Source organism: Pseudophryne corroboree, chromosome 8 (assembly GCF_028390025.1).
Source record: "Pseudophryne corroboree isolate aPseCor3 chromosome 8, aPseCor3.hap2, whole genome shotgun sequence".
Taxonomy (NCBI): Eukaryota; Metazoa; Chordata; class Amphibia; order Anura; family Myobatrachidae; genus Pseudophryne; species Pseudophryne corroboree.
The window spans coordinates 138,153,345-138,167,945 of record NC_086451.1 but is presented as its reverse complement, the minus strand read 5'-3'; the positions used below and the strand labels follow the sequence as shown (position 1 = coordinate 138,167,945).

At 43.4% G+C, this 14,601-nt stretch overlaps 1 protein-coding gene across 1 annotated transcript in view; it reads left to right on the top strand.

Moving 5' to 3' along the window:
* NOX1 (NADPH oxidase 1) overlaps positions 1 to 14,601 on the top strand; it is a 173,775-nt gene that overhangs the window by 123,352 nt on the left and 35,822 nt on the right. Inside the window, exon 8 of the mRNA XM_063936966.1 lies at positions 2,673 to 2,765. Coding sequence (XP_063793036.1) covers positions 2,673 to 2,765 — 93 coding nt within the window. The remainder of the gene's footprint in view (positions 1 to 2,672; positions 2,766 to 14,601) is intronic.

Below are 14,601 nucleotides of genomic sequence, written 5' to 3'. Positions count from 1 at the left end.
CTGCTGCGGCTCCAGTCCTCCTCTGTCCTCCTCCTCCTCCGCTTCCTCCGGCGCTGCTGCTGCTCTCCTCCCCAGCGTGGCGCACACAGCAGAGGCGGCATGTAATGAGTAAATTTGACTCATTACATGCCGCTGCCCGTTGCGCCCTCAGGGCAACTGCGCTGTGTGCCAGGCACACCTGGCACACACGTAGTTACGGCCCTGCCATCTATACACTTAGCATGTCTGCGTCTGTTACAAAATGTAACCCCCACAGTATTTCCACTGCTGAAGTTCCACCATATCTGTCACCGTAGTCACTGAGCATGGTTCCAGCTCTCCAGAGACAGGATATTTTCATGAATACAGGATACTTTCCTGTCTCCAAATGACCTCTGTAAAGGTTCACTGTAAAACAGGTCTAGCATGAGCTCCTGCCAGGAAAAATACAGTTCTCTGGGGTACATACAGACGTCTTTTTTTACAGTCTCCAACTGGTCCTATAACCGAGCTTTCTAACCTCTAGCATATATTTAATTGAAATAATTATTTTGTGGTATTTTATCATGTCAGTAAAAGGGGGCATTGCATGCCATGAAAAAATAGATTTTCAGTATGTATAATGTAATTGTCTGGTAGATGGTCCGATATTAGATAGTACACAATAATGCTATTTATGCTGCAGGGGTGTGTCTGCTCCATTTTCGGGCTTCAGCAGTGTGAATTTCTCACCGATCTTAAGTAACATGAGGGCTGATGTTCATGCAGATGATCTGATGCTGTTTTTTTTTCACACATCAGTGAATCAGAAAAGCATGCAGCCTCAATAGGCGGTGGCGAATTACCCATTAGGCACGTGCCTGGGGGCGGCACTTGTTTGGGGGCGGCACTTGAATGCTTGTGTTGGTACTGTCAGCCCAAAATGTACCAGTGACTGCTAAATATTTCCTTCTGTACTGTACCATATGCCATCTTGAATGGAGTATAAATGGGTTGCACATGCACATACTGCCCCTGTACACTGTCCTAAATATTTATACATACAGTAATAAAAAAAATGTCATAGAGGCTTTTTTTATTATTCTATTAAATTGGCTATCATCAAATGAGGGCTTATAAACAATCAATGAAAAGGCGGGGAGGTGGTGGCCGTTACTGTTGTGTCTAGGGGCACCCTCACCCCTAAGTCCGCCCCTGTCAGTAGGTGGACTTGAAATACTACAATAAAAATTTAATATAATTTGCTATTTAAAAATGTGACAAGCAATTATATACTTATGTAATTAATTAGTAAATTGTTTATGATTGACATACACAATAGTATGTTTATTAGTATGTTTATTATAGTTAATATTTTATTTCATTTTGTTGCTAGATTGGGATTTTGTTATGTTGTCTTGCAAATTTCTTTGTAAGGTATTCACGGCGGGATGTATTAAAGTAGAAATGCGGGGAAAACCCAATTTTTTAGGTTTTTACCACATTTCTAAATGTACTACAGCATTGACACCAGAATTTCCGATGCGAAGGGTAATGCCAGCTATAGCTGGCATTACCATATAGAAGCCTATGGCATATGCAAACCTCCTCTTGGCAAGTGGCACAAATGATGACAATAGCAATGATATATTATATGATTACTAGAGCTGCCGCCACATCATGCAGTTTAAGGGACAGAACAGAATTATTGCACATGCCCAGTGGTAGCAGCTTCTTCTACCAAGTTTGTGTGTGTGGATCTAAATCCTCAATCAGTGCACTGGACCAGAGAGTAGCTACCAGGAAAAAGAGACAGGAGCCTTACCATGAAGTGGGAGAATGTGTGCTTAGAAAGTGCAGTACTGGGTCTATTATGTTTGTGTATTTATTTATTAAAGTATGTTTAACCTTTTCCTGACCACTTATCTTATTAGTTAAATATGTTTGATACAGCCTATACTATAGACCATCTATAGTGTTAATTATTAATACTGTATTCCGTACACTATCTAGTGTATAAATACTATAGACCAATGTTTACATTAATGTTCAGGGTCATTATTAGGTTTTTCTACCTCTTCCCCAGACTCCCGCAATGTTCTGCAGAGTGGGAAATTGTGGACTGCATTTGGAAAACCCCCTCTAGAAATCCTGCATTTGCCACTGTATGGGCTTCTTTCGCATCCCTCTATGTGAGGTATCTGATCGGATCCCGCACAGCATGCCCCGCACCCATCATATGCCTCTGCGCATGCGCAGATGGACTCCTGAGTCATAAACCCGGAAGTCCAGGGACTGGAGTGCATCGCGAACGACAGCTTTTATCGGAATACCTGTCCTTTGCAATTCTAATCACATATGTTAGCATCGATACTAATCGCGTATGTACTGTGTGTGGCGAGATGTACACTACAAGATTAGTACATCCCGCGCTAATACTCAATAAAATATTCTCTTCTCAGCGTGACATATTATAGCGATAGTCATCTGTGTAACAAAAAAGTAATCATAATAAAGTAATAAATCATATTAAAAGCACTATATCTATTAGCTTAACAGAATTATAACAAATTAGTAAGAAAACTACTTGCACCATTTTATTTCATGTTATGGACTACTGTCAGAGCAATACAGGGTTCAAGATTCTGAACAATAAACTATGAGCATTTTTTTAGCAAAGCTTTCTTTAATTATGACTTGTCTCTACTCTGTAGACGTGGAAGTGGATTTTAGCACCGATAATACTATATATTTTCGAAAGGCTCATAAGGTTTTTCCGCTCATGCCAGAGAGTTGTCGTAATAAAGGTGAGTGCTGTATAAATAATACAGGTTTTGTCTGTTATTGTTAATCTTTTTATGTGCAAGTTTATGATAATCATTATGCAGAGAGTACTAATGTGGTATTTTATTGCACATGCTAAAATTGGAGCACACATTGTCTAATTGCTATTGTTGAATTAGTATCGTGGATTTATTATACAGTAATGCAAACATACAAAAATGCAAATTTGGTGCTGGACAAGCTCTTCTGGTAATCCCGCTGTATGTAGCAACTGAAGACAGAAGTTGTTAAGTACTAATGCAAACAGAGGAAAGACCAGTTGTTACCTAAGCAGATAAGGGTAGCAATATTGTCAGTATGTACACAGATTATTATGAATAGTAGACCCCTAAACCACTGTCACAAGAGGGTGATCATCATGACCAAAGACATCCCTCTAGCCCGCAGGATACGAGGGGAGAGGGCATAGATACTCAGCACTCCTATTCCACGCAGCATTCAACATGAAAAAAAGGGTCAGTCTCGATGGGCCAAGTGGTTTTTATGTGCCGTCAGATTCTATGTTTCTATGTTTCACAGAAAACAGAAGTACAACCAAGACATCTCAGTCATACACCCAAACACACCTTTGAGATATATTGAAAGCTTTCAACAAAATGAGTTCTGCTACCATGTTACACTTGTTTTTATTGGCAAGTTTTCAGCTTTGTGTTGTTTTTTTTAATATTTGATGATTGCTGAAACAATGTGAAATAAGTAAAAGTAAATGGATTGGTTTTGTGGTGAAACATTCTTTATGTTAGGAGAACAAAAAGCTGTCCTTCAGGGAACCACTCAGCATGGGAATAGCACAACTGCTAGTATTACTGTATGTGGTTTAACATAGTGCTTTATCACAGGAAGCCTCACTGACAACATGGCATGAACACAGTAACATGCAAGTACATACTTTATTAAGTACATCAGAGCACACACAGCCTATTTTTTTCTCTCACTAATACAGTACTTAATAGAATTACCTATCAATCTTAAAATGTTCAAATGCACAGATAGGGTATGTCAAACTTATATACACTGGCTTGCAGAAGTATTCAACCCCCTAAAATGTCAGCAGATTTGTCTATATTACAAATGACACTGTAGACAAATTATGAATTAGAATTTACTTCAGGAGCCCTACTGGTTCACAATAAAAACAATGTCTGGAACAATCGTGCATCATCTGTAATGCTGTCTCTTTAGGGGGTTGAATACTTTTGCAAACCACAGTTTTTGCTTCTGTGTGGGCCAGTTTACTGTCATATATACCATATGTATGTTCCCAGCGAAGCATGAATCTTTTTAGCAAATTTTAGTACATTAGCTGAAAGAGCATGGAATACAGTTTCTTTTCAATTGGTGTGAATATGATATGGTCCGGATGGTGGCCTTCATTCGTGAAGCACATTTGTAGTAGATTTCTGAAGTTTTGCATCACTCGGCGGGTCATTTCTGGCATTATTGCTGCAAATTCTTGACGAAGCTCACTTTCATTTGTCTGGCTACATTATCAAGCAGACTTTTTGTTTAAACAATCCTCATTAACTTCATGAAAAGCCTCTACACAGCCAACGAAGACATCTGAAAGCTGAGGTCTACGAACATCCACCAAGAACCATTAATGAAACTGAAGGCTGCTGTACACCAAGAAATTATGATATCATATTCAAACCCAATTGAAAATAAACTTTTATATTATGTACTAAAATTTTGAATAGCATTTACCATGCCTTTTTGTTAACCTTTAAAATCTGGGAGGTTTTTTTTTTTTGCCTCACCCTCTACATACTGTAATAGCTGAAAACAATACAGGACAAAAACTGGTTGAAATGTGTGAACAATGTGGTACAAACCTCACTTCTTTTAATATTCATTACCTCCATGGGTGTGCCTTCAGGAATATTGGGTGCTCAGTTGCATTGCAGTAGACTGTTATTTTATGTATTTGCTGTTTATTTTCTATGCTTCTAATTATGAATGTATACAATGCATCCAGAAAGTATTCACAGCACTTCACTTTTTCCACATTTTGTTATGTTACAGCCTTTTTCCAAAATGGAATAAATTCATTTTTTTCTCTTCAAATTCTACACACTATACCCCATAATGACAAAGTGCAAAACGTTTTTTTGAGATTTTAGTGAATTTATTAAAAATAAAAAACTAAGAAATCACATGTGCATAAGTATTCACAGCCTTTGCCATGAAGCTCAGAATTGAGCTCAGGTGCATCCTGTTTCCAACGATCATCCATGAGATGTTCCTACAGCTTAATTGGAGTCCACCTGTGGTAAATTCAGTTGATTGGACATGATTTGGAAAGGCATACACCTGTCTATATAAGGTCCCACACTTGACAGTGCATGTCTGAGCACAAACCAAGCATGACGTCAAAGGAATTGTCTGTAGACCTCCAAGACAGGATTGTCTCGAAGCACAAATCTGGGGAAAGGGTACAGAAAAATATCTGCTGCTTTGAAGGTCCAAATGAGCACAGTGGCCTCCATCATCCGTAAATGGAAGAAATTCGGAACTACCAGGGCTCTTCCTAGAGCTGGCCAGCCATCTAAACTGAGCGATCGGGGGAGAAAGGCCCAAGTCAGAGAGAACCCAATGGTCACTCTGTCAGAGCTACAGCATTCCTCTGTGGAGAAAGGAGAACCTTCCAGAAGGACAACCATCTCTGCAGCAATTCACCAATCAGGCCTGTATGGTAGAGTGGCCAGACAGAAGCTACTCCTTAGTAAAAAGCATATGGCAGCCTGCCTGGAGTTTGCAAAATGCACCTGAAGGACTCTCAGCCCATGAAAAACAAAATTCTCTGGTCTGATGAGACAAAGATTGAACTCTTTGGCATGAATGCCAAAGGCGTCATGTTTGGAGGAAACCATGCACCATCCCTACAGTGAAGCATGGTGGTGGCAGCATCATGCTTTGGAGGTGTTTTTCAGCGGCAGGAACTGGGAGACTAGTCAGGATATAAAGATGAATGCAGCAATGTACAGAGACATCCTGGATGAAAACTTGCTACAGAGGGCTCTTGACCTCAGACTGGGGCGACGGTTCATCTTTCAGCAGGGCAACGACCCTAAGCACACAACCAAGAGATCGAAGGAGTGGCTTCAGGACAACTCTGTGAATGTCCTTGAGTGGCCCAGCCAGAGCACAGACTTGAATCCGATTGAACATCTCTGGAGAGATCAGAAAATGGCTGTGCACCGACGCTTCCCATCCAACCTGATGAAGCTTGAGAGGTGCTGCAAAGAGGAATGGGCGAAACTGCCCGAAGATAGGTGTGCCAAGCTTGTGGCATCATATTCAAAAAGACTTGAGGCTATAATTGCTTCCAAAGATGCATTAACAAAGTATTGAGTAAAGACTGTGAATACTTATGTACATGTGATTTCTTAGTTTTTTTTATTCTTAATAAATTTGCAAAAATCTAAAAAAAACTTTTTTCTCGTTGTCTTTATGGGGTATTGTGTGTAGAATTTTGAGAGGAAAAATGAATTTATTCAATTCTGGAAAAAGTCTTTAACATAACAAAATGTGGAAAAAGTGAAGCGCTGTGAATACTTTCCAGATACACTGTATATGTGTTGCTGTCACGTCAGTGCCTATTCTCAATCTATTTTAAATTTAGTAAACAGTAACAGTATCCCAAACACTTCATTTGCTATTATGGGATCAACAATCAAAGGTCACATTTATTTAGCTTACTGTGCGCATATTTTTTTAAAAATACAGTTGAAGACATATACAGATGCGTCCTCATACATCTAACCTCATAGAATTTACATAGAAACATAGAATTTGACAGCAGATAAGAACCACTTGGCCCATTTAGTCTGCCCCCTTTTTTTTTTTTTTACAATATTTTTTATCTCAAACCTTATTTGATCCTTATTTCTTTGTAAGGATATACTTATGTCTATCACATGCATGTTTAGATTGCTGTTCTGTCTTAGCCTCTACCACCTCTGATGGGAGGCTATTCCATTTGTCCACTTCCCTTTCTGTGAAGTCATTTTTCCTCAAATTTCCCCTGAACCCTCCAGTTTCAGTGTATGTTCTCATGTCCTATTGCTTCTCTTAATTTGAAGAATGTTTCCCTCCTGGATTTTGTTAATGTCAATACGCCGTGCAGCGAGAGGCCTGGTGTGAGTGAGCCGCAAGGACCCATTAAAACTCTGCTAAAGTCGGGCATCTTTCTTTACCAAAAATGCATTTTTTTTGTCAAAAATGAGTTGTACTCGCAACACAATGTGACTAGGACACACAAGGAGACTGTACCGATTAATTTGATATATGACACTTGTGTATTGTGTGTGACTGAGACTGTATACAGAGCAGAACAGAGAACTTGTATTGGAATAAATCTGCAGATTCAGATATTCAGTTACATACAATATACAAGTGTCATATATCAAATGAATCAGTCTCCTCATGCGTTCTAGTTGCATTGCACTGTGACTGAGGAGGTCATTTACTAAGCAGTGATAAGAGCAGAGAAGTGAGCCAGTGAAGAAGTTTCCCCATCAACCAATCAGCAGCTCTGTATAATTTTATAGTATGTAAATTATAGATGTTACTTCAGTGCTAATTGGTTGCCATGTGCACTTTTCTGCTGGCTCCCTTCTCCACTCTTATCACTACTTTGTAAATGTCCCCCTGAGACACATATTCGGCAAAAATGATGAAAAAAAGATGCCCAACACTAGAAAATTCTCACGTGACATGGTGTGCCAAGAGGGGCTGTTTGGCGTGACTGTAGCAAAGGTGCATGAGGACACATCTGTATGTACTGTTTGTACAATGTATAATCTTAAGTATGACAGAACTCTGCAGATTATATTGCTCTGTACATGAGTTATACGTATGTAGTGCTGGATTAGAGGCCACATGGACCGGGGACTGAAAATTATCAAGGGTCTATTGTGGAGGAAGTTGGAACTATAACCCGTGTGTGTGGGCGTGGCTGGTGCTGTGTGGTCTTGTACACTCGCTACACTATCAGTCCCAATGTCTCCATAAATATATCAAAGCAGAATAATAATTTTGTGAGGCAAATAGAAAAACAGTTTTAAGATTATGATTTATGGCCGTCCCTGTTAAAATACCAGTATTAAGCAGCTGTGTAAAGATAGCCAACTCAGGAAAACTATTTGAAAAAAACACAGGCCCTCATTCCGAGTTGATCGGACGCAAGGCGAATTTAGCAGAGTTACACACGCTAAGCCGCCGCCTACTGGGAGTGTATCTTAGCTTCTTAAAATTGCGACCGATGTATTCGCAATATTGCGATTACAAACTACTTTGCAGTTTCTGAGTAACTTCAACCTTACTCTGCCTGTGCGATCAGTTCAGTGCTTGTCGTTCCTGGTTTGACGTCACAAACACACCCAGCGTTCGCTCAGACACTCCCCCGTTTCTCCAGCCACTCCTGCGTTTTTTCCGGAAACGGTAGCGTTTTCATCCACACGCCCATAAAACGCCGTGTTTCCGCCCAGTAACACCCATTTCCTGTCAATCACATTACGATCGCCGGAGCGATGAAAAAGCCGTGAGTAAAAATACTATCTTCATTGTTAAATTACTTGGCGCAGTCGCAGTGCGAATATTGCGCATGCGTACTAAGCGGATTTTCATTGCGATGCGATGAAAAATACCGAGCGAACGACTCGGAATGAGGGCCACAGAGCGCTCTAACATGGTAAATATAATTGAATCTGTGGTGGTTAAAACAATGTAATCATTTATTTAAAATACAAACATATATACTATAAAATAAAAGTCATTATTGTTTCTATGCACAGAATATATGGAAACTGTGTATACCTAAATAGTTTTTAATGAAAGCAGGTTATAGTATGTCATACATACATACATACATACATACATAACAACTGTCCCACTGATTTGTATGAAAAGAGGACACAATTGTAATCACAGTACAGTATATCCTTATAATGTTTCCAATTGTAAATAGAAAGGGGGTTTGGCCACAGTTCAAACAGTAGACTAAAGGGGGGTACACTCAAAGAGATGTATGCTTAATTTCTAAGCAATCTGACTAGAAATTAAGGGAGTCATTCTGACCCGTTCGCTCGCTGCTTTTTAACGCAGCAGAGTGAACGGGTTCCTACGGCCTTTGGCCACCGGCGCATGCCAGGCGGCCAAAGGCCGTAGCAGGGATGCGATCGCCTCTGCCTGATTGACAGGCAGAGGCGATCGCTGGGCAGGAGGGGGTGGAACGGCGGCGTTTGGCCGCCGTTTTGTGGGTGCAGTCTGGCCAACTCAGGCGTGGCCAGACCGAATGGGGGGCGGGCCGCAGCGGCTGCATGACGTCACACGCAGCCGCTGCAAGCCCGGGAGTGATGAGTAGCTCCCGGCCAGCACGCTAAAGCTGCACCGGCCGGGAGCTACTCCTGAAGTGCAAAGGCATCGCCGCTGTGCACTGCACTTCTGCGGGGGGGGGGCGGACTGACATGCTGGGCGTCCCCCCGCATGTCAGGGAAAATGATCGTAGCTGTGCTAAATTTAGCACAGCTACGATCAACTCGGAATGACCCCCTAAGTACGGATCTCTCCGTGTGTATGCCCCATAGCGATAGCAATGTGTCTCACTGGGTGTTGCTATTGCTGGTTCTAGATTGGCCTGCTTGCAGGCACAATCTAGCACATCACTCATTTTACCGCTGGGTGAAGTGAGCGTCCCCACTTCCTCACTCATCAGACATCGCGCTGTGTGCAGAGCGGTCTGTAATAGATCGCTCAGCACACATCTCCCTGTGTGTAACCCCCTTAAAGGTGCATACACACGATTCGATTTTGACTATCTTCGATTATGACTTTGCGATTTCCCCTGAACTCCCCCGCAGTCCTGAACCACCGATATTGACTATCTGTACTTGAGATTTTGACTAAGTGCCAATTTTGACTATGCCATGTACTAGATTGTACACAATATAGTCAAAATGACCTTGCCTTCACAGTCTATCTTTTCTTGAGATACCGACCCCGTGGGAGTGTGCATCGGTATTGCAAGCTGCTGCGATCTGCACTAAGTATTAGTGAAACAGATTATATTTGCTAGTAACAGGCTCTCACCACCTGGAAGTTTATCCTTCTAAAGTAGGGAGCATTGTGAGGCCATATTGGTGGTACAATTACATCCCGGCAGGCCCAGGCCCCCAGACAGGCTAAGATACCCTGGGAATACATATGATTTACTGATGGCCGGCTGTCATGATCCCGACAGCGGTATCTTGGCCACCATTATGCTGGCAGTGGGGCGAGCGCTAGAAAGCCCCTCGCTGCACTCGCCATGCTGCGGGCACGGTGGGTCGATTCACTCGCCACAGGTTATATTCTCCCTCTGTGGGTGTCGTGGACACCCATAGAGGGAGAAAAGCCTGTGGCGTCAAGATTTTGGCAGCGACATTTCACTGCCTGTTGGGATTCCGGCATCGGCATTGGGACCGCAGGGATCCCGTTAGGCGGTCTTGTGATCGCCTCCCGATACCGTCTACCCGTCCCCTTCCCCTCTCAAACCTCCTGCAAATGCATACAATTTCAGTTTCTCACACGTTCTGAATACAGTCATGTGAGTGTGAACAGCACAAACTGGCATGAGCGTGCTTCCTGTGAGATAGTTTTGTTTTATCAATCTGTAACAGCCTAACAGGCCCATGAGAGGCACTTCATAATCATGAGATCAGTGTTACTGTACAGTATCTTTATTCATCCACCCACCAGCACAGAGTTTCTAAATAAGGGTGTGATACAGAATATACTGTAGAGTAGACATTCAAAATTCATAAAATTCCAGAACCACTCACATAACCTTCAAAAATATTCCTATCCAATTATATCCCCACTGTACAGTCCACACATATCTTCTACATATTTTCTCTTTCTTTACTTTCCCTTCCTCCTGAACCTGGTTCATCAGTGCTGTCAGATCCGGATTAAGACCATGGGGGACCCGGAGCACTTAAGACAGCGGGACCCCTAATAGAGAGAAGGCAGATGTATGTTTGTATGTATGTATGTATGTATATATGTGTGTGTGTGTGTGTGTGTGTGTGTGTGTGTGTGTGTGTGTGTATAGATAGATAGATAGATAGATAGATAGATAGATAGATAGATAGATAGATAGATATGGATATATACACTGCTCAAAAAATTAAAGGGAACACTAAAATAACATATCCTAGATCTGAATGAATGGAATATTCTTATTAAATACTTTGTTCTTTACATAGTTGAATGTGCTGACAACAAAATCACACAAAAATGATCAATGGAAGTCAAATTTATTAATCCATGGAGGTCTGGATTTGGAATCACCCTCAAAATTAAAGTGGAAAAACACACTACAGGCTGATCCAACTTTGATGTAATGTCCTTAAAACAAGTCAAAATGAGGCTCAGTAGTGTGTGTGGCCTCCACGTGCCTGTATGACCTCCCTGCAATGCCTGGGCATGCTCCTGATGTTACGCACACCAGTGCTAACAGGAGTATACCGGTGTATGAACAGAGAGGGAAGCGAAGCAAACGAACTCACAGACAGTATAACATAACATACACAGGAGGTGATGGAATAACTAATAAACACAAAGTGAACGGAGAAGCCCAAAGGCTCAGGAATTGGGTGTCTCCCTAGTGTCAGGAATGCTCAGATGGAATAGAGCGGACAATGAAGCGAGGTGTAGTGATTTAACATGTGGAGCACCTGAAATGATGTTGCTAAGAGCAACAGAAAATACCCCAAAGGGTTACCAACGGGTGTGGGAATAAACTCCTTGGTCAGAGATAGAAATATAGACACAAGGAGAGTATCCACAATCCTAACCCCCACTTGCAGGGCACAGGTTCAGCTTACTGCCACTAAACTGACACCTGGACGCCCTGCACAGTGAGGGAGGATTAAGCAAGCAGGTCTGAGAGTACAGCCGCAAACCTGCTGGGTTCACAGAATAGCAAAAGAACCCCAGCAGGTCAAACAACTGACTCCAGTCTTACTGCTAGGTCCGGATTGGCAGAATGAAGTACCGAATCCCAAGGCCTATTCGCAGTAAGCAACAAGTAAATACAAAGTCACACAGTACTAGCTAACTCTCTGGAACTGACTAACAAACAAAGATTCAGCAGCATTTGCCTAGCCTGAGAGGATGGTTTATATAGCAGGTGCTGTCCACGCCCCACTCAGACCTCACAGACTGTGAGCACAAAACCAGCGCCAGATTCCCTGCCGTGCACAGAGCCTGTAACCACTACACAGTAAAAACCCGGACCGGAGTATCAGCTGCGCTCAGGTTACTTCGCTAACACTTGCCTCCCGGTTGCCATGGCGACGTGGCAGCACAGAGCAGGAGATCCTAACAGTACCCCCCCTCTGACGAGGGGTCAAAGAACCCCTACCACCGGGTTTATCGGGGGACTGCGAGAAGAAAGAGCGTATCAGTCTGGGGGCATGAAGATCACAACTGCGCACCCACGACCGCTCCTCCGGGCCATACCCCTTCCAGTGCACCAAAAATGACAGCCGACCCCGAACCATCTTGGAGTCAAGAACCCTTTCAACCACAAACTCCCTCTGACCCCGTATCAGAAGAGGAGAAGGTCTTCCACTGGAAGAAGGATTACTAACCGCCAGTTTTAAAAGGGAACAATGAAATGTTTTATTGATACCCAATGAACGGGGCAGATCTAACTGAAATGCCACCGGATTGATAACCCTGGTGATCTTATAAGGGCCGATGAACCGGGGGCCTAACTTATGAGATGGCTGTCTCAACTTCAAATTCTTGGTGGACAACCAGACGAAGTCTCCTAATTTGAAGCTGCAGGGTCTTCTCCGCTTATCAAAAACCCTTTTGGTCACTAATGACACAGACACAAGGGCTTTCTTCACTTTCCTCCAAATACCCCTAAGGACCGAAACAACAGAGGAACCACCAGGCGTGGAATCCAGGGGGTCAAAAGAATTGGCCTTAGGATGATGCCCATACACACAAAGGAAGGGAGAGATCCCTGTAGCAGAGTGAGCCGCGTTGTTATAGGCAAACTCCGCCATGGACAGATGAGCAACCCAGTCAGTATGACACTTGGAGACATAACACCTGAGGAACTGCTCCAAGGACTGGTTCACCCTCTCAGTCTGCCCATTAGACTGTGGATGGTAGCCTGACGACAAGCTCACAGAAATCTGGAGATCAGAACAAAATGCCCTCCAGAATTTGGCCACAAACTGGGATCCACGGTCAGAGACCACATCAAGTGGCAACCCGTGGAGGCGCACAACATGCTGCATAAATAACTCAGACAGGCGTCTGGCCGATGGCAACCCAACCCGTGGAACGAAATGCGCCATCTTCGAAAACCTGTCAACGACAACCCAAATGGCTGTCATCCCCGAGGATTTGGGCAAGTCCACCACAAAATCCATGGAAATGTGGGTCCATGGCTTAGACGGAATAGAGAGTGGATGTAATGGGCCGACAGGAACCCCTCTAGGAGTTTTATTTCGGGCACAAACGTCACATGCCCGAACCCACTGATCCACATCCCTAGCCACCGAGGGCCACCACACCGCCCTAGACAGCAACTTCCGAGTTCTGGCAATACCCGGATGCCCTGCCGACCTCTTGGCATGGAATTCCAGGAACACTCGCTGTCTTAACCTAGGAGGCACAAACAAGAGACCTACCGGAAGGTCTGGAGGAGCCTGCTCCTGTGCTCTAAGGACTAATGACAAGAGGTCCTGGGTAATGCCCACTTTAATACATGATGGGGACACAATGGGCAATAGCTCCTCGGTGGTCTCTTGAACTGGAGCAAAACTCAGCGAGAGTGCATCAGCCTTGATGTTTTTTGACTCAGGGCGATATGTTATCAAAAAATTAAAGCGAGCAAAAAACAAAGCCCATCGTGCCTGCCTGGTATTGAGACGCTTCGCTGACTCTAAATATGCCAGATTCTTATGGTCGGTGAGAATTGAGACCACAAACTTAGCCCCCTCAAGCCAGTGTCTCCACTCCCCGAGTGCATCCTTTATAGCCAACAATTCCCGGTTACCCACATCATAATTCATCTCGGCAGACGAAAATTTACGGGAAAAGTAAGCACAGGGATGAAGGCGATTATCAGACACCCCCATCTGAGAGAGCACTGCCCCAATACCTATCTCAGAGGCATCCACTTCTACCACAAAAGGATGCTCTGGATCTGGGTGTCGCAGCACCTTGACCGAGACAAATGCCCTTTTGAGACGGGCAAAGGCCGCTTTGGCCTCACAAGACCAGTGAGCAACATCCGCCGCTTTCTTAGTGAGTGCCACCAAGGGGGCCACTATAGACGAAAATCCAGTGATAAACCGTCTATAAAAATTCGCAAAGCCCTGAAAACGCTGAAGCGCCTTCAAACTAGTGGGCTGCACCCAATCCAGGACTGCCTGTACCTTAGAACCCTCCATTTGGAAACCTTCTGAGGAGATAATATACACTAGAAATGCGATTTGCTGGACTTCAAACTCGCACTTCTCCAGCTTCGCCCCAAGCTGGTGGTCTCTGAGTTTATGGAGGACTAAGCGTACATGCTTCCGATGTTCCTCCAGGGAATGAGAGAAGATTAGGATGTCATCTAGATAAACAACTAAGAATCTATCCAAATATTCCCTGAGCACATCGTTCATGAATTCCTGGAAGACTGCCGGGGCATTAGAGAGCCCAAAAGGCATCACCAAATTTTCATAATGCCCTGAGTGGGTATTAAAGGCAGTCTTCCATTCATCCCCCTCTCTTATTCGGATTAGA